The 21,351-nt window shown below is 39.6% G+C and overlaps 1 protein-coding gene across 1 annotated transcript; it reads left to right on the top strand.

Moving 5' to 3' along the window:
• The first annotated feature begins 2,456 nt into the window (after positions 1-2,456).
• On the top strand, positions 2,457-14,324 carry LOC139129436 (zinc finger and SCAN domain-containing protein 2-like). Its single transcript, XM_070695068.1, has 2 exons — positions 2,457-2,575; positions 10,720-14,324. The coding sequence occupies exon 2, from the start codon at positions 10,741-10,743 to the stop codon at positions 11,983-11,985; it is 1,245 nt and encodes a 414-aa protein (XP_070551169.1). The 5' UTR covers positions 2,457-2,575; positions 10,720-10,740; the 3' UTR covers positions 11,986-14,324.
• Positions 14,325-21,351: the final 7,027 nt, after the last annotated feature.

The following is a 21,351-nucleotide window of genomic DNA, read 5'->3' as shown; positions in this document are numbered from 1 at the left end:
TTCACTGCTATTATATTGTTCGTTGTTTCATCTGAATACATTCGAGGTTTAAAGGGATTTTTGTTTATTATGCTTTGTTTTCTAAACACCCGCTCGCGTATTTTGCGTATCGTTCATTTAGTTTTGCTGAGTCATCACAGTCTTAAGATAATAAGAGAATTTGATATAAAGTGCAAGTCCCGTGTCTACGGTTAAAATTTTATTTTACCAACGTTTGGACCATTGACGATGTTTTTATCATATCGTTTTTAATATCTTAGACCCTAATGAAGAAATTCTGTGTGTGGTCAAAATGTTGGTGAAATAAAAAGTTTAACCAGAGACAAAGGGGCTTGCTCGTGTGAGTTTGGTATGTGGTAACCTCATAACCCTAAGCCTCAGCGCCACGGAATACTCTGATTACGAGTATCATCAATTTTTGCAAATACATTTGCTGTATGTCAAAACCACATTCCGTTGACGTTCAACACTTGTAATGATGTGCGAGGGACTGAGATCATCTCCTCTTGACGCCTCGCAATCCGTTTCTAGAGTCTTAATTTTAGCATTTCCTTTTCGTTGTGTATGTGTTATGTATCCCAGATTGGTGACAATTAATAAAGACCTTCGCTTCACGCAATAATTTGATCGTTCATTATTCATGAATTATTTCTGGAAATTTATATGATACGCGAGCTTTGAATCCCAGCTCGTTAAGTTAACGTCTTTGCAGAGTAAAACGGGCAATTCTTATATGTATGTTACATTTACGAGAATTATAACAATATCCACAGAATTACAAAAGTAGTTAAGGATTCTACCTTTGTATGGAAATTTAAGTGGCATCTTTATCGAGAAGACTCCATTCGCCGAATGTCAATCCTTGTTCTTTCCATTTGTATGTGCGCTCTATCACAGTCCCTTCACTAATGGAGGCATCCAACATGCAACATCTTCATATAGTAGCACTTCTCGAGGAGACACAACTTGCACTGTTGCTCTGACCGTAAAGAATGGAAACCTAGACTTTCAAGCCAATAGCATGCTGAAAGGCAATTCGATCAGAAAAGCTCAAGGGCTAATTTTTTAAACATAACTTGTTGTAAGGAGAAGCATGCAATTATTTTGACATTAAATTATGGATTGTTCCCTCCAAGTGCAAAATATCCAAGGTACATAACCGGCGGCGGGAAAAATTCCTCTAAGTATGGCAAAAATCAACACTACAATCAACCGAAATCGTAGTAAAGAGGAATATGAGCTTGTTGTAACTGAGCACCAGGTAATTTTCGGCACAAAACTAGCAAGTTCTTTCCTACAATAAAGAAGTCTGGTCCCTGTCGCAGCAGCGACTCGCAAATTGTGCTGTGTTCGGTAGGCCTCATTAGCCTCATTGTCTGTAGCTTTCTCCGCGAGGTGATTGGGTACCGTATGTTGTAAGTTCGAACCCGATTGAAACCATCGTATATTATAAAAGTTTAATGATGGTCTTCGTCGCATTTCCATATTTACAAAAAATTCGCACTATCAGGCCTGTCGTTATAGAGCAGTCGCGTTAACCATTTTTCTCGCATTTTTTGAAAAGATGTAAGTTTTAAAAAAATAACGTCAACGAGCGAGGCGCACTCGAGAAATTTGTCAATATCTGAAGGATCAAACTAGGTAGTGCACAAACATTCGCATTACCGCTGTTACAATGAAACTTTTGAAACAAATTAAACTTAACGGTTGGTTTCAATACTGCACCGAGGGATAAGATGAAAAATTTCGTTGGTATGAATGCATATTTGCGTTTACATTAATAGCCAATTCAGCAACTCTAAAGAGATTAGAACAAGTTTATAACCAGAAAATGAAAGTAAATATCGCCCAAAAAATTAAGTTTGCAAATCTTTCTTTCAAACTTGCACATAAATATTTAAAAGTGTGAAGAAACATGTTTTCCTAGTAAATTCGCGTTTCATCGATCGTGAAATGTTTGTGCACTGTTTTGAACACTAATCAACGGCAATATTCTTTATTGATTACAAATCATAAACATTTACTGATTAAAAACAGTTAGTAGTTGATCATGTATTTGATTTACATCACCAAAATAGGCTTTACACGGCAACCTGGCAAAATCATCTTCACATAAGTACGTAAACATATAATTGGTTAAAATTCCTGACATGGCACTCTTGCTTTTACGACTATGATCACAAAATTATTATTTTGCTCGAGATCCGAACTGTCATCCCTATAATCATCAGCTCTCTATTGCACAGAAACGGTTTGTTACAACAATTACAAAATAGAGCAAAAACATTTTTTATGGAATCACATGAGCCGTTAAGCTACCACGACATTCCAAATACAACGTCCGTGTGTGTGAGGGAAGCTCAGGCCTGATACTAAAGCAGGGTCACTGTCCTGTTGCCATGCTGTGACGTCACAGCTGGAACTTTGGCCCTTTCTGTCGTAGTTCATTTTCAAGACACCAATCGACATCAACAGCGACCAGGCTGCAACGGCAAGTGTTGATTGGAGAGCCTCGCCAGGTGTTTTTCGACGATAAACACCGTGTACAAGTGTGAAAGGGGTCCGATTGGACGAGGTAGGAACTTATAATTGTTCGTTTTTTAAATCAGCGTACACCGCATGTCGCCTTAGTGATTGTCGATGTCGTCACACGCAGTATGACCATGAAACATGGTATGACACACACGGTAAATACGAACTGGCAGACACTTGTCAATGCATTACAACAAAAGAAAATGAATTCGCCTTTTTTGTCAAAATTTGGCAGACAGAGTGACAATACATTATGTACAGCGTACGTAACTGAAAATTTGTGTTTTACCTCATGGTCTATACAAGACGATTGCGATTTGTCTTTTAGCTCCCGGAAAACTGCTTTCTTTCTGCCTTCTGGTGATTGAATCGTTAATGATTTCATTCCTAAGAAAAATTAAATAGTTACAACATAAAGTTGTATTTTGAACACGATTGAAACTAATTTGGAATAATTGGATGGTGAAGTAATATCTATTTGATCTGCAAATGTAAACTCATCTGCTTTTCTTTTTAAGTTACTAATACATACACGTGTTTTTAGGGGCAATTGGTAATATCACAACATTCAGCTATAGGGAACCTGACGTTTTTTGGTAAATTTGAAAAGTATGATAATCCAATTATCCCAAATTAGTTCCAATCGTGTATTTGGTTGAACATGTATAAATGAACTTATCATTTCTACCTTCGTTTTCTGGTTTTATGGCAATTTTTTAAAAGTACTCGGTATTTTACTTACAGAACAAGTAATTTGAACGACGTTCTTTTTGTGTATGGTTTCATTTTTACAAAATACAGTGCAATTCGTTCATTTGGCATTCAAGTGAAACACCGTAGGAAGAGAGGACATTTAAAGTTTACTATATCAAAATGTGAATATATTTTTACAGTCTTGTATACCCTTACCATGTTCACATTCCATCTCACGCAGAAGGTAGCATTGTTAAATCGGAGCAAAACTGACTCTAACGCATCAACTAGCCGTTATGAAATATTTCACCGTTAAATTGCCAATAAAATGGTGTACACATAAACGTTAGGATCACTCATGGTGGTAAGACTCCCTTTTAGGGCCCTCGGACCCCTTACATGATATCAGTTTATTTGGGGGTCCTTCATCAGAGAAACGCGTCATATCCATCTTGTCAAGGTTAAAGCTATTTTTAGGGTCAACTTCGATAGAAAGCACACTATTTCCTCTCCAAAAAGGAGAAGGTCGGGAGGAGTCCCTAAAGAAGTCTTTCCGTTCATTTTTCGCGGTCGTTAATTGGTAATATTGCAAGCGTTTCAGGGAGAATTGAAGAATATATGTGTGAAATTTGACTATTCTAGAAGTTTGACCTGGCTACTTTTTCTGTCTTTCTGAAGATTGCCCGACCTTTAAGGATGTAGATTGATAAGTATTCCACAACTGTCAAGATAGTGACAATGAAACGGGGACAGCGTCAGTTTGTTTTTAGGCGAACCACTTCAGTTTTGCTTATGGCACGCTGTTCCTATTTTAAATGTGACATTGCCTTCTGCTGTACCGCTGGCTTGGTACTTGGCTTGGCGGCAAAAATTGTCGATCCATAAATCGCGGATTTGCCTGCCGTTGCAAACGTTTTGGGCAAAACACCGTCCTGAACACGTACCATAAAGAGATTCCAATGCTTAGATTGAGGGCGGAGCATTCCATTGGCCATTTAAGGAACGGTCTATGTTTTACAACGAGATCATTGTATGTAGAGGGGAGCGGTGTAAAAGACCTCAGTATTTTGTTAAACGTGAGCTTGATTTGTTTTCTGACAAATAATGTATTTTTTTATATTGAAAAGATAAATCATCATAAAGGCTTTCAGCAATATCGGCTCTGTGAACAATCTCTGGCAACTTAACAGAAAGCGGAAACGCCCAGTTAATCAAATGATTGCACACTTCCTGTTTTATCGAATGCGACAGTCGGGAAAATAAATGAGAAAAATATGACATTTTATGGTAAACTCTCAAATGTTTTGACAGCGTATGGTTGCATAATAAGTCGAGATTCCACTTTCCATCATATTTCGGGGTTTGAGAGTTATCGGTATTGTTAACCCAGAGATTTTTTGTTGCAAACTTTCGTCGCGTAACGTTATTGCCAAAACATAGGCCCTCGTGCAATCGGTTGTGAATATTTCCATTGGAAAATATATTATGGAAAACAGAAAGAAAATGTAATTCCTTTGCAAAATAAATTATAACAATATAGAAAAAATAATGAATACGTTATCAAATGTTATAAAATTATCATTTACCAAGCCTTTCGGTTATAATATTAATTTCTTTCCTCTCGTCGTATATCTGTAATTCAATTGTGATTTTCCAACTTACCTCAAACATACCAAACTCTTCAAACGCAAGCTTACATGAACAAGTATGCAGAGCTGAGCCAGCTTGGTAGATTGTCTGCAACCATCGCACAAAACACCAACTTCTTGACCCACGCCAATGCGCAGTGTGATCACGGTACTGAAATTTACGCCTTAGGTAAGTAGATAATATCGGAAGGCTGCTTTACCGTTTGAAGAGCATGATGGGAGAATACGGGTCGGCTCGAAAGGTCAGGTAAGAGGGCGAAGAAATTTAAATGAGGAATACCGCTAGGGTGGTTGGTCAAGCTACGCATTTTGTTGTGGTGTAACTTGTACAAGAACAGAGCGAAGGTAATGCCTGATTAAGAATAGCCATTCATTTTTTTCTATGTTGCAATACATCTCACTGGTTCGGCGATAGCTGCCAGAAGACTGATTCTTTCCGTAGATATTGTAGCATGCTCGTTTGTTTGCAAACTTTGATAAACAACAACAATGAGCAGTGATTTGGTTACCCGCGCAGATAGACCGTTAGGAAGCAGTACCCGAGTCCTAGTTTTCCGACCTGCAGCTATGCCTGTTTAACTTGACAATGAAGACGTGAAATGTGAAACATCCGAGAGAAAACAATTGTAAAGGGGCTTTAAACGTTTTGGTGAGCGAAATACTGTCATAGACAAAACAGCCTCGAAAAATTGCCACATTACCCGATACGTCTATGAAGAAAGATAGTACGAATATTTCGGAATAGTTTATTTTTGTACACCTTAGTTTGTGTCATATGTTCTTACAGTCTCTGTAAAGTCAATTTCGTGCTCAGGCACAGCCAGACAGTAAGCCCCGCCGCCACTATACAACTTTTGTCAGGTTAAAAACAGGAAATAAACACAGGAACATATCCTCAATCATAAGAAACAAATCAGTTCATGAATAAGGATGCCTGCCATGGTGAATAAAGACAAAAAGACCACCTAAGGCAGTGTTGAGTGGTACACGATCTTGACATGGGCCAAAGGAAAGAGTCTATCTTAAAACTTTACTTTTTTACCAAACTTTCGCAAGCTATGATTGTACATAAATGTATAGCCTCGCTTGCGGTATCGCCTCCGACATAGTCGAAATGTTTGTTTCTCTGCACGTGACGATATAGGTCGAATATTTATTCTATTTTGGGGTTTTGTTTTCCTTTTTCTCACGTTCCTTGTCCTTTATGCGAGGTCAACTTCTGATATAAAGGCAACGAAACAAAAATAATTTCGCACTGTGGAAGCAAGCCGATAATAATTAGTTCAAAGTTCAGAGCTGTAGAAAGGATAAATGTGTGCCTAAAAGCGTGCTGACTTCTACCATACGTCACGGTAGCGCACGCGCTGAGTCACTTTTGTCTTCGTTTGTTTGGGGTCTGGTATTCAAAAAGGGGCAGGCGTGACTTGTCTATATAGATGAATGCTTGTGAGCACGAGAAATAAGAAAGTTAACCAAAGTTTCCCTTTGTGGCGCATGCGCAGTTGAAGATAACTGTATTTTGACTCCATGTAGCTATAGAAGGGTTGGCACTGGTTTGCCACAAAGTGATGTCTTTACGATGCACTCGACTGGCAACAGTGACACTATTTCAACTTTTGTGATGTCACGTGCACATAGGTAATTCATTCCTAAGATTTTCTCAACATTTTACACAACCGTCCATACATCTAGTGGTTGCTGACGCACCAATATTGCTAATTGAAACACCGAAATCTAAATTATAGGTTAATTTGCATACAAAGCTGGCAATATCTGGAAAGGCAGCCGGGGATTTACAACCATGGGTACGGTGTCAATGAGTGACTTAATTTAGTACCTGATTTTGTTTTACGACTATGTTTGTCATCTTCAACTTGATGAATGAACATGGTTTTTATATGTCAGTTATAAATTGTGACATGGAAATTGTAGATCAAGAGCTTTATTGACCTTGGATGCATTCTTTTAAGTAATAAGTATGTGTAATTGAAGCACCGCCTTTTAGTTAAAACAGTCCTCTCTCTCTCTCTCTCTCTCTCTCTCTCTCTCTCTCTTCTCTCTCTCTCTCTCTCTCTCTCTCAAGAGATTGTCTCTTTACCATTATTTCGTCCATAAAACTAGGTTGCCAACTTTCCGTCACTGTGTGCAACCACTCATACTCCATAATGCATGTTTAGGAGTGATAATATCAGCCGACTTTCGCTTCCGCTAAACACTCTCAGCATCGCACCCTTTATATTCACTGTCTATTATACTATTTATGTGTAACAGTTGTCCCTGTATCAGTTATCAGGGAGAAAGTAAATAAATAAAATAACCATACTGATACTAAAATGAGTACAATCTTAATCATATGTTTACTCATGGAAGTTGAATACATCAATAAGACACGCTGAAATACAATCGTACAGAAAGACGGAGAGACACACACTGCGTCGCTCCACACTTAAACCAGATGCAAATTCTGAAAGATAGAGTTCAATATGTAAATATCCTCTAATAAATTTACTCGTTATGGGAGTTACCGGATGGTAGTGTTGTGTTTTTTTCACACGTTCAACAAAACGTAGCCCACCACTTGACAGAACGTTCACCCTACTTTAATGTACCACTCAGTGACAGCAGGTAAAATGTGGTTCTTTATCATCCGTTAAGTACCTCAAATTATCTACTTGTTTAATCAATTTTTTGAAGCAAACACGATGAGTATATGAGTCTAGACTGCACATCGTTATTGTTTTAATTCTTGCTCCATGTTGCGTTTACTGGTTTTGTTGTTGTTGTTGTTGTTGTTGTTTTCAGTACCATGGGTCCGGAATGAATCGTATCATTCTAGAAATTTAAACAGATAGAGCAAAGAAATTTTTAAAATATGGATGATTGATATTCGAATCCGTAAAGCGGTAACGTTTTCTACGGCCTTCCCGATGCCTCGTTCAATTGAGGGCAGCTCTGCCTGGCGGCGAGGTCACTGTCCTGTTGCCATGATGTGACGTCACAGCTGGAACTTTGGCCCTCCCTGTCGTAGTTCATTTGAAAGACACCAATCGACATCAACAGCGACCAGGCTGCGGCGGCAAGTGTTGATTGGAGAGCCTCGCCAGGTGTTTTCGACGATAAACACCGTGTACAAGTGTGAAAGGGGTCCGATTGGACAAGGTAGGAACTTGTAATTGTTCGCTTTTATATCGGCGTACACCGCATGTCGCCGTATTGTCGATGTCGTCACACGCGGTATGACAAACACGGTATAGATACCTTCAAACTACGAACTGGCAGACACTTGTCAATGCATTACAACAAAAGAAAATGAATTCGCCTTTATTTTCAAAGTTTGGAAGGCAGAGTGACAATACACTATGTACAGCGTACGTAACTGACATCTGTGTTTTACCTCCAATCTTCACCAGACGATTGCGAATCCACGAAAGTCAAGGTCACAGTATACCACAGGCATGTGACGTTTTTCCCCAAAAGAGAATTTTGTGACACAAATTTGACAATCATGACATGCACTCTTGTCATGGCAGGCGATCTGATCCGAAGCATAAAGTGGTACAGTCACTGCAATTTCTGTCAAACTTTTGTCGAAAGAAATGGGAAGTGCGGGCTCTGAAACTTGTAGAAGCGCTATCGTCTGGCTCATTATCAATTTACGAACAGATTTTTAACGGTCCCGTGGTTTTAGTTTTGAGGTCGGTCCAGGGTCAGTAATCTGATTTGGTGCATTGAAGCACCGTGCCAGTAATGAGGTTAAGGACAGCTCTTAAGTAAAGCGTACTGCAGCCACGGAAACCACACCTTTTGAAATGAAATTATTGACAAAAGTTGCACAACATTGATAATAATTAAGAAAACTGTGGTATATATAAATTGCCTGTCATTACACGAGGACAGGACGACAGAGCTGTGAGTGACTTTTCAAAATTTCCAAACTCGTGTTTAACAGTAAAACAAAACGGCAGCTGACTGTGGAACGAATCGTGTTTATTTTATCGGCATTTCCGCCGCTTAATACAATAATTGCATTATTCGATGTTGTGAGTCAAAATCCTGTTGCGCTGTTCCCTTAGCTTCGCGTCACTCCCCCGTGTGTTGTCTGGACGACGTGGACGTGTAAAACAATTGGACATTAGGACATTCCTCTACCTACGGGCAGACGACAGAATGCGATTTGATTTAGCGAATTACGTGCAAAGATTTATCGATCTAGTCTCCATCACGCTGACACGAGGTCAAGAGTTTACAGCGATTTGAAATATTTGTTGGGATGGTTTGACATTTGGAATATCCTAAATAATAAATCGGTCAAGGTAGTGACCTTTAATGTCCTAGCATTTTTGTGTCACTTTTCTCTAATTACGTTATATGAATTGTTTGTTTTGCAAAATAATACCCACACTGACCTCATTTCTTTACAAAGTATTTATTTAATATTGAAAGAATCATGTGTCCGTTATATAGTGTGCATAGTTTTGTTTTTGTTGTTTCAAATAACATTTGTATGGTGTATGCAGTCTTTTATATATATATATATATATATATATATATATATATATATATATATATATATATATTATATATGTAATATATGTGTGTGTGTGTGTGTGTGTGTATGTGTATGTATGTATATAATAATATATATATATATATATATATATATTATATATATATATATATATATATATATATATATAATATATATATATATGGGCAATAAATATAAAGGCCTAAAAGCTGCAGCATTCGATGTTTTCATGTGTGTCGTATAAAGCAAAATACATGTTCTAATCCTTCTCTAAGATCTTGTTGATATAATAGACATTACCCCTGTGATCCATACAACACTCATGTCATTCCGAAAGCGCACAGTCACTCATTCATTTCCGCCAATACATCAAAACATATTACATTATGTGGGTTTTTTTTAACTTATTGAAATCTCTGAACTTTCAGCATGTTATTTTTATCCCTGCTTGTGTTTTTGTGGCGTTTTATCATCGGACAACTGATTTGTATACTGTATATTTTTGTATTTTTATTCAATCAATGCTTTCATGAATAAAATGGATGGACTAACTTAGTGCTAAAATTTAATTCAAACTTCGGGTGGGATATTTTGACGAAAACATAGTTGTTAATAAGTTAATAATAGTCCGGACCATTGTTTGCAGGCTGAAAATGGTGTGTATTTTGACCTGATTTTACATTAGAAATTTGAACCGTGTGATTTTATAGGCGGAACGTTAACATGATAATTAAAAGCCATGGTGCTTTAATTATAGTAACTGAAGTCTGTCAGTGTCATTCGAATATCGACTAATGGAATTCTGCCACCGTGTGTAAGTTGTTAGGTCAACGGATTGGGTTACTCGCTACACTAACTAGCGGTCACGTATCACGCACCGGTGGACGAGTCATCGTCGACCGATGACAGGCGATACGGCAGGAAGCCAAGCCCGATGTGACAAGTCAGCGACCGCATCGAGCTATTAACGGCACTGCTGAAGGGCAAACGCGAATCATCGTAGCGTCGCTCCATGGGAAAAAACAATTCTGTGCGAGCCACAGTGAAAGACGTTGTAAAAAGTCGGCTTTGTCCTGCCAAACTAATATTGCCAAATATATGAGGTTATGGTTCACTTTGCTCGTATCGTATGACAAGTGTGGTTTAACACAATATTTCTTGTAAAAGTTTAAGTAGGCCTGCATTGTACTTTTTGTTGAGTGTCTCTGTACACGGTCCGGTCCTTGTGAACCGAAGGACGTCTGGCGGCCGTGGAAATAGGTTACAAATTTATCTACATTTCTGCTTCATTGGTTAATTTCTTGCCATTATTTGCAGGCGGTCGACACCAATTTTACCATGGCAACGGGGACAATCGACCAAGCTGTCATCGACGAGCAGTTCCTGCAGTGTTCCATCTGTGTGGACCGCTTTGTCCACCCAAAGGTGCTGCCAAAATGTGGGCACATATTCTGCAAAGGCTGCCTGAGCGGAGTGCTGCGAGCCAACGGCGACGAAATGTTGATATGCCCGATCTGCCGGACCGACAACACCAGCTCTGTCCGGGACGGCAACATCGAGAGGCTCCCCGACAGTCACCTGGCCAAGTCGCTCATCGAGCTTGTGAGCACGGCGGTGATACAGCAAACGCAGGGGCTGGAGGCGAATCAGTTAAAGGCGAACGGACTGGATAGCGGCCTTTCGGACTTCCCTATTGTTGAGGCTTATACGTCGCCAGACACAGCCGCCAGTAATTCCACGACGGCGATACCGCATCAGTATATGTGTTTTGTGTGCGCCCGTGACTTCAACGACTCGCGCACATTGCAATGCCACATGGAACAATGTCTGCTAGAAAATGCCAGCATTCTGTCGTCTGCGCCTCGTCACACAAATGCGGACGACAGTCCATCGTACTCTTGCCCCGTGTGTCAAGTGGAATGTCAAGATGAAAGCTCCCTTCACATCCACGTCGATATGTGTCTGCAGTCGGCAGAGAGCTCGGACTTAACGACACCTTACACATGTCCGATATGCCAGTTACAGTTTGACGATGAAGGAATACTCCATGCGCACGTAGATTCCTGTCTGTCGGACGAACCCACGGACGTCGTCACTTCGAACTCACCAGGGATGAGGGGCGCTGGTGAGCTTAACGGCGGACTGTCTGCGCCTTCGTCTCCGAGACCGTCGTACCTGTGTCCATTATGCGAAAGCGTCTTTTCAAGCATGGACGAACTAGCGGACCACAAGGCCCATTGCAGCCATGGGTGTTCTCGTGAAACGCGCGCTGGACGGGACGAGGCGACGGCGGCGGTCAGCGAATTTCAAGTGCGGGCAGCAGACACCGTCAACCTTGGCGAGTTTGCGCTGAACACTTGCCCTGCTTGTCGCCTGACCTTCGCCGATACTGCGTGTTATCTGTCGCACATACCGCAGTGCACTCCGGAAGATTCATCCGCCTTCTCGCAGGCCAACCTTAGTGGATTTCCGCCGAACACGTGCCCGGATTGTCGCCAAACCTTCGCCAATAGTGCTAGCTATCAGTCGCACATACCGCGGTGTTCTCCGGACGATGCTGCCGCCCTCTCGCAGGAAACGTAGCGGTGAACTTGGACAACACGGGCGAGGATGACTTCGCTTTTTGGCACGAGTGTGAACGGTGCAGAGTTTCATTTCTGGATTTCAACGCCTTCCAATCCCACGTGACTAGCTGCACGGAAGATAGAACAAGGCGCCGTAAATTATGCACAATATTGTAGCTTTTAAACCCCTTTATGTCACAGGCAGCACTTTGTGCAGCTGCGTTATGTATCTATATGGCCGGTTCAGGGCTCTCACATTGTATTACAATAATACAAAGAAGAAACATTCTTGAGATATAACATATACTAAATATCATATTCTATTTACATAGTGTATATATTGCAACACATCACAACTAGATAAAGGTGTGTGTATGCAGCAAGGGTTTATTTATGGTTACATGTGTTTGGAAGATATTTTGTTCAATTTCTTTCACATGCTGCAAGTAGCCGGCATTTAATATCTCTGTTGTATTGACCAGAATTGCTCTAAAAGAAGAGCAGGAACGCACATTGTAGAATAACACAATGCCTGTGAAAACAGCAGCACAACAAACGACAGTATCAACAACAGTGACCAAAGACAGTAACAACAACAACAACAACAACAACAACAACAATAATAATAATAATAATAATAATAATAATAATAATAATAATATAAATAAAATGACCCAACTCGCACAAGTTTCATATAATCAGTTCATTCCTACAGGCATGTTTTATATTCTGCCGACTCTAAAGTATTTATTGTGTCAAAACGATCAGTTCGTTGTTTGACGAATCCCACGAAGCTCGACAATTTAAAAATAATGTACATTAAAATTGTCAACAAGTGTGTTTTATGAAGTCTTTGTTGTCAAGGTCTGTCCTCTATCACAAGGGGCAAAAAAGAAGAAATATCGCTTCTATTTACAGGGTAGGTGGGTTTAGAAACACTTTTGTATAACCTTGTAAGGTCTTCGAACCCTCAAAAAGCACAAATCTTGGACGAATTACCCTTCCATACTGCACAATTTTCCCTATTTTCCAAATCAAATGTTAAGGGTCTGAAGGTCAAATAGGGTAGGTCAGGTTATCGGAAACATTATTTATCTCGGCTTGACAAGACGCTTATCTCTTCATGTGACCTGCGCAGATATGCTGTATTTCATAATGCAAGAAAATGCACTAGACGAAGATTTTGCTTAATACCAAAGTACACAATATTTTTTTCAATACCAGTGAATTTTGAGACATCTTACCCTGAGATCATTACTGATAATGTATCCAGTTATCAAGCATTGTGCCCCAAGAGATTTTCTACGTCTACAAATTCATAAAATGATAGCAATAATGTAACACCTCCTTGACAATATTTATCTCAAGCGAACTTTGCACTCCATAATGTACTCGGCTTCAAGTTGCCTCGTTCATTACGGAATGCAAAGTTTGCTTTCGTCCATTATCGGCCAGGAGGGAGTAAATTATTGCTTCAACAGTAGCAGCAGTAGCAACAGCAACAATATTAACAACAATAACAACAACAATAATAACAATCATAATAATAATTGACCTTTGAACAGGTCAGCTGAGATAGCATATGAATTGAATTGCCTAATACAGCAAGTATGCTGTATAATTATTGCTTTGTTTCTAAAGAAATCGGTTCTCGACACAGAATCAAAATATTTCTATATTCTAAATTATATATTTAACCAAACAGCAATTCCATTATCAATATTAATCTTATAGTAAAAGATTGTGTTTTCAGTTTGTCTTTACAAAGGGATATCACTATTAACCAGACTGAAGCTCATATTTTGGTGTCGGTGATAAAGTGTTATGTTATACTTTTATGATTTTGTTGTTGTATTTAACTCCACCATCAAACTGTCCCATATTAAAAAAAATATCCATGTTGTTTGTAAAAAGTTGAATAAGGGACCATTTCACTGAATTTGGGTGTACAAATGGTATCTGGTACTATTGTTGTAACATCTAAAAGAACCTTTATATGTTTTGAATTGAGACATCAGCCAGTCTTGGCAGAGCCTCAAAAGACGTGTACCAAATATTTGCAAGTTACCTATTGTCCTAATACTCCTAAAGTGTTAGACATAGATATACGTGATGTACATGCACTTTTCAGTGCCTCAAATAACCAGTGAAATGCCAGAGAGAATTATCATCCACAGGTTTTCGATTATTTTGAAAATGCGACTATTTTATATTCAATTGTTGTTGTAAGTTGGGGTTTTTTCACTGAAAGTAATATCGGTGTTGTTATGGGCAGAAACACATTATAAACAAAATTAAACTCAGTATGTTGGAGAATTTAAGATATCATACATTAAAGTCACGTCTGTCACAATTTTACATCTCAGTATCGGCATGTTTGTCGAAAGTTGAAGCAAAATTTCTAGATAAAATGTTTATCCACCGGACAAATACAATCATGTCGCTGTCCCATTATGCAAACATGACCCTTCATGAAACCATGCAGGTACCAGATTCAACAAAATTGAAAAGAAATGTATGTATATGCTGTCAATCAGATCATTCAGCCAGACCTGCATCGGGGTTCTCCTTGTGAGAGGTTCTGGCCAATTCACACAGAAATTAAGTCGTCCACTCAACGAGTATTGTGTGAACCATTCGAATACCGGTACTGCAATGACGTGTTCACAAGTCATCTGTCAAATGGAGTACCCAATAAAACCACCACGACAAACACCAAATCTCTCCGACGACAAAGGACACATTGTTCCCAGTGTTTTTTTATTCACTGTACCTTATATTTTCGTTTTGCTGAAGAAATATAAATACAGTCGGGTTTAGGGAGATTTTAACTTTATTCATATGCTAATCTTCAACCATCCAGCGATACAAAGAGGACGCCGTACTGGGATTTTCTATGGCTGCCATTTTGACCCGGTGTACCTCGTCAGGGGGATAAAATAAACCGTCAAGCGTAAAGTTCTTTTTTGTTCGGGACTCTTTCATCTTGAAAAATAAGCGCGTATGTACTAAATCAGTGAACGTTTTACTACGCTGGTAGGTGAACCATATGGTTGGCGCGGGCCACGCACTGAAGCTGCATTGCGTTTATCGCCTTGGGAAGGGGGTGGAGGTCAACACCCCCGAGTCATTGATTTGAGGAGACCGATGGCACAGTCCTCTGCCTATCTGTTGGCTTACAAAGTTTATCGATGCATTTCTATTTATAAAGCTCCTATCTATTATCGATGGCTCTTGCTGTCGACGACTTGATACAGTCGTGACTCCAGTTGCGCGGAAAGTGGTAGAAAATGTAACGTCACAACTACTTTTTGTCATATATATATATATATATATATATATATATATATATATATATATATATATATATATATATATATATATATATATATAATACTGCTTTTGATCATATATGAATATATAATACTGCTTTGATCTTATATATATGATCATATATATATATATGTTTATATATATATATATATATATATATATATATATATATATATATATATATGTTTATTTATTTGTTTGTTAGTATTCACTTATATTCATGCATTTAATGAGTCCAGCCTTGTCTCTTTTTTGCTTTTTATTGAATCGTGTATATTCACAGTGTGTGCTGCGCCATATTTTGCAAGGTCCAGGCCCGTGCGTCCTTTTAACTTTCAACCAAAAACGACTTTTAAAATCATCGAGGTTAGCATCTGTGAATTCTGCAGTTGTTATCGTTACTGCTTCCTTATCAGTGGGGACGCTGTGAATATCTACAACATGTGGGCATAAACTCGTCTGCCAACGGTGCGCGACCCACATTCATCATGTTGCAACAAGTGTAAAACTGTCGTCTGCAGAGCGGGGACGGGGCGGGAAGAGGTCATGGATCTCTTGCAAAATGGATTGGCCTGCCCTGCGTCGTAAATTCGATACCTTGACTCGCAGAATGGAGTGTTCAGTTTACAAAAAGATTACGAGCCGATAACACAACATCACTCACGAAACCGGGATACATTGGTAACATATGGTGACATTTTAACGACCTTATCAGATAAGTGGAGGCTGGGATTTCAACAAAAAAGTGCCATGGCCTTCGCGCCTACAGTGAAGTGGGGACCGAACGCCTGAGAACAATCAGCTATTGTTCTGGTGACCATTCACTCCGTCGGTTCCTCCTATTTGCTATTTGCACTGAATCCGTCATGGGGTCAGGACCCTAATAGCGCCGACTCTAAGCACCGCCGCATGGGACTAGTCAGTTGCCTGTCTTCCCATGCCATGCTTGCTTGTACATATACCCTGCGGATGTCATCGAAATAGAGTTAATGGTCTCAGACTTGCCTATTTTAAGCCTTGGCATCTTCGAGTCGCGGCGAAGTAGATGGAAATACTGTGCTACAATTCATGTTTCCAGTTGACCAAAAAAAAACCATAAATATTTTGTATGCTTAACTCTGCAGTGGGCAAATTGCACTTACCGACACTGAGTGTCGTTGCAAACATTACAAAGTTTGTTTAGATGTATGTAATAAGTTTTACAGAGAAAAGTATCGGGATGTATTGAACGGGATTGTGACCCCTGTGTAACATATCAGCAGCTGCCATCGTATTTGTCAATTTCGCCGATAGTTGAGGGCCCAAGTTTTATATCAATCTACGCAACAAATTGGATCACGCTTTAAGATCTCAGGCGGCACCGGTGAAATGAATGTCTACACGTTCCACAGTGACAGTCTTCATTAGGGAGAACCATTTTATTTCGAGGGGCGGGAGGAAATGGGCATGGCAGCATTTTTTTCGCGCCATTGTGGCAGCAATTTTTTTCTATTTTCTGTCATTACTGGACATGAAAACATTACTGGATCATTTTTTCTACCTCACGCGTCGACAATTTTTCCCCCCAAATCCTCCAGCCTCTCTACTTGAAATCGAATGGTTCTCCCCTGATATTAGTTTGCAAACGAAGGAAAATCCGACATTTTCAATCGAACAGTCAATATAAGTGTCAATTTCTAACCAAGAGTAGAAGTCCCGACAAACCACTCAACCTCAACTAACGCGCAAACGGCAAGACACGGGAGCCCAAGATCAAACGCTGTGAATCTCTCCGTCGATGCCACGCTGCCTCCTACAATGCCACTCTTTGTGCGCTTCAATTGATAACCTATAAGCTTAGTCCGCAAAGTGGTCGCTATAAGAGGGGCGGAGACATCGTACATCATTTATGGACTCCCTCTCTTTTACAATTTACGAGGAGGGCAGGCCTGCACACTTGCAAAGGCGTATTTATCGTGTTCAGGCATCGAGTTGGTAGCCATGTCAGGGACCTTACGGCTACAGCACGAAACAGAATGTCTTTTGTGTTTCTATGACCAAGGACACCTCATATTTCTTACCCATGTATTTGGTTTGTTTGTTTATTTTCTTTTTGTTTACACTAATGAAAAATATATCTGGGTTTTAAGGTAGTATGCACCTCGAAAGTGAAAGATTTAAACTTTTTCTCAAATTTTCTTCAATGAAACTTTCAACCATTCTCTTACAAAATCAATACAATTCGGGGTTCATCGTGCAAAGTTTCAAACTAGAGAAACAAATTACCTAACATTTTTGAGATATCTGAAATTTAAAATGGCCACCATCCATATATTCAATCTTTGGGAAAAATGAAAGTTTGGATTTTCGAAAAACTAAGACAGTGAATTTTTTTCTTTCTCCAAGAGCTTTTAAATAAGCCATCCACAAGTGGTAGATCAGAAAAGAATCGTAGAAATTTGAGTGTCCAAATATCTGTCCCCGAGGCGCGTTCGTCCTTAAGCAAAGAAAGCATGTTTCATGTTTGCGCGGGGATCTGTGTAAGCCGCAACAACCTTTGCTTCGCGTTTACCCGAAAAAAATGAACCGTTGATGTTTGTGGGATCAAACACATGAACAATTTACAGTTGTGATTATCGAGCTATACATCGTCTGTCAGAATTACCTTTGGGGTATAAGCATTCCTGCTCTGTTTGATATCTTTCTGTTTTATGTCAGAACTCGTGTATACACGAAAATACACATTTAAACACGATTACTATGTATAAAAAAGAAAAAACTCCACGTTGATTCTTTACAGGATATATGCCTACTATTTTTTAGCCAAATGGATTCACGTGAAAAAAATCGTGTAGCGTCAGAGAGAAGCAGACACAAAATGACTGTACTGAAGGCAAACGAAGAACGCCCTGCAACAACAATACAACATTGCAGTCTGAATCGAGATAGAGATATCTCGTTCAAGGTACAAATGTTATTGAGTAAAGGTCGTCGCGTTTTGTGTGTGACGTGCTATCTACCACGCGTGGCCTCACCCTTACCCGAGATCAAGGAAGACCGCCCTCACATGGCAAGCTGGCATACTACTAGTACAGTACAACTAACATTATAACACAGTACATGGATGTATGTTGTCTCCCTACAAATTACTCTGAATCAATTTTGGTATTCAAGCTTATTAAGGACTGTCTGCCTCCGTCTCTCTGTCTCTGGCTATCTCTGTCTGTCTCTCTGTCTGTCTCTGTCTCTGTCTCCCCACACAGACAGAGACACACATACACAGAGGGGCACGCGCTAAATCTGTTTTCCGTGATTAATGGCTGCTATAATCATTCACGTTGATTTATTTGACACAAAATGGTGTCGTTGTCAGGTAACCTAAAAGTGAACGGAAATGTCTAACAGGATCGAGTTAAATACCAACGTATCGACGCATTTTACCGGCAGTCAGTGCGGTCATTCCGACGAACAATGGCATGGCTCACCCGAAGTACGACGGCTGCCAGTCAGCGACAGAAGAATGCGGATCCGTCGGCTTTCAATGAAAGAGTAAGTTAATGCCTTAAGAAAGTAGAACAATTTGAACGAACAGATGTTCATTTCTTAAAATTACTTGTAATTCCTATTTACGGCATGTGTCACCATGTGATATGTCTTGTGTCAGTTATCAGACTTGGACTACTTTCTGCGACGAATGCTAGAAGCACAACACTCCGTCAGCTAAATCCAAAGTCGAAACAAATGTAAACACGCTCTGTCCTCGGCATGTTGCCGCTTGCTGACACTTACCAGAAATAATTCAACTAAAAAGAAACTGCAAGTTAGGTCGGGGTAATCATGCGTTGTAACAATGCCATTCTGTTTCTGGTACGATTTTGAAAAGGTAAGGCGACAATCCCATTTTAACAGAAAATTATAATTTCGCTCTTAAAGTGTGTCCAGAAGTACATCTTTAATATTGATACAGTTATTCCAATTCCCGAGACCGATGACGTACCTCCAATGAAAGCCCATTGCGTTATAGCTCTCTCTACCTAAATGTGCAGAGACCTTTATTCGTAAACTGAGCATTCGAAAAAATATTGACATAACCTACTTAAAGAGGCACTCCCACTTGGTAACATTTTTAAAAACACATTTTTTAATGCCAACGGTCGATATTTGACATGGCGACTGCGCGCGGATCGCGAGATATCGATAATAACATGTCCTCAAAAAAGTTAAAGTTTGAATTCCGGTGGCCCACCTGAATTCAGCTTCCGAACATAGAACGTTCGGCACTAGGGCCATTGTCAACTAAGCTATGGAGTACGAGTCTACGCTGACGCTGCTGTACGCCACAGCAGTACCACTCGCGTCGGTGAGCGGTCATGTCCCTCGGGAGAAAGCCGAGTCCTACTGACTCGGCAAAAAACCCCGAAAAACAAAGTTTGCAGATTCAACCAGAATTCGCATAGGTGACGAGCACAGATAGGTGCGGTTGATACATAGTATGCATAGCGGCCGCCGCCTGGTATGCGCGCATACAACACCCAGCGGCCGCTATGTATCGAACCACGCGTAACTGTGTGGCAGACGACAAAATGTAGTCATCAGAGGCAACTAATATTTTACATGTAAAAACTGATATCTATGTGGTATTGTTTAAAAAATTAATACAACTGATCGAAAATAATGAAAACGAAAAAAACTAAGGAGAAGTTTTAAAAAAGAATTACCAGAGGTAAGGGCATTGATAATGATGTATATAAAGTCATCGCAGTAGGAGGTAAATTAATTGCGTCATTCGAACGTTTTTGGACTCCTTAGAATATCGTCAATCAGCACAACAACACACTTTCGGGGGATTTCTGGTCATAACCAGAAACGATCGTAAAACTTCGGGATGTGAAAAATAAGCTCGGGAAATGACATGGTTTTATCGATATCTCGCGATCCGCGCGGAGTCGCCAGGTCAAATATCGACCGTTGGCATTAAAAAAATGTGTTTTAAAAATGTTAACAAATGGGAGTGCCTCTTTAATATTTCGTCACTTACAAATAATTGGAGGCTTCATTTGACCTCCTATAAAATGCTACCAGGCGTCCTCTTATAAGTCGGAGAAACTTCAAAAACTGTATTTTGAATCGGGCCGAGATGCAACAGTTCTGGCGTTTCAATGGTCATGGCCCAGGCATCTTAAATTATCTGCCGAATGAGTTAAACTGTAAAATGACAATTTGTGCCGATTTGACCAGGTGATACTACCACGTGTGCCATGATACGTACCCTTTTATGTACGGTTTATCCCTGGGATCGCCTTTGTTCTAGTATGTAAGAGGATTATGGAGGTTACTCTGATCAACAAGTGACATTTGCACTTGACATATATTTTCACACGTAAATCACATATTTTACAAGTTAGCACGAAGTGTCATGATAAATTCTTTTATATTGAAAATTGCTGACTGACATTAACGCATTTAAGATATTTACAGAAAGACTAATAAACGTACATGAAATACATGGAATTACAAACTCAAAGTGCAGCTTCTCTACCTACAAAAATAAAATGAAATCAGCAAAAAATTACAACATTTATATTGTTTAATTTGTCTGCAAGATGAGTGATTTGTTGATAACTGTAAGGTGGCGGATGTTGATAAGGATGACGTAAATCTGTTAGGTGTATTCTGATGTCATGGTCAAAGGCTTAGGAATAACCATAGCAACAACAGATAGGTATCACTTGATTGCAGCAATAGCAACCTATGTACAATTTGCGAGGCTCTATTTCCAAAAATCTTGAAAAGAAAACAACAAAAGCAAAACATCGACACAAAAATATAATCAAGAAATTTTACAAATAAACACCAAAATAAATGCGATAAACCTCAATATCGCTACATATCCAAAACTCAATTCAAACAGGACAAGTGCATTCACTTACGGATCTCAAGTACAGTCATTACTTGCCGACTGAGGAGAGAAACAACAAAACAACATGTACGCGTACCCCATCATACAACAATAAACTAAGACAACACTCTGTCACGCTCGTAGTCAGGGGATTACGAGTTGAGGTACGAGTCT

Source organism: Ptychodera flava, chromosome 3 (assembly GCF_041260155.1).
Source record: "Ptychodera flava strain L36383 chromosome 3, AS_Pfla_20210202, whole genome shotgun sequence".
Lineage (NCBI taxonomy): Eukaryota > Metazoa > Hemichordata > Enteropneusta > Ptychoderidae > Ptychodera > Ptychodera flava.
The sequence above is the reverse complement of the archived record's forward strand: the minus strand, read 5'-3'. Positions and strand labels throughout refer to the sequence as shown.

Coding starts and splice junctions, on each gene's coding strand:
- LOC139129436 (XM_070695068.1), top strand. CDS start 10,741: ATGGCAACGGGGACAATCGACCAAGCTGTCATCGACGAGCAGTTCCTG.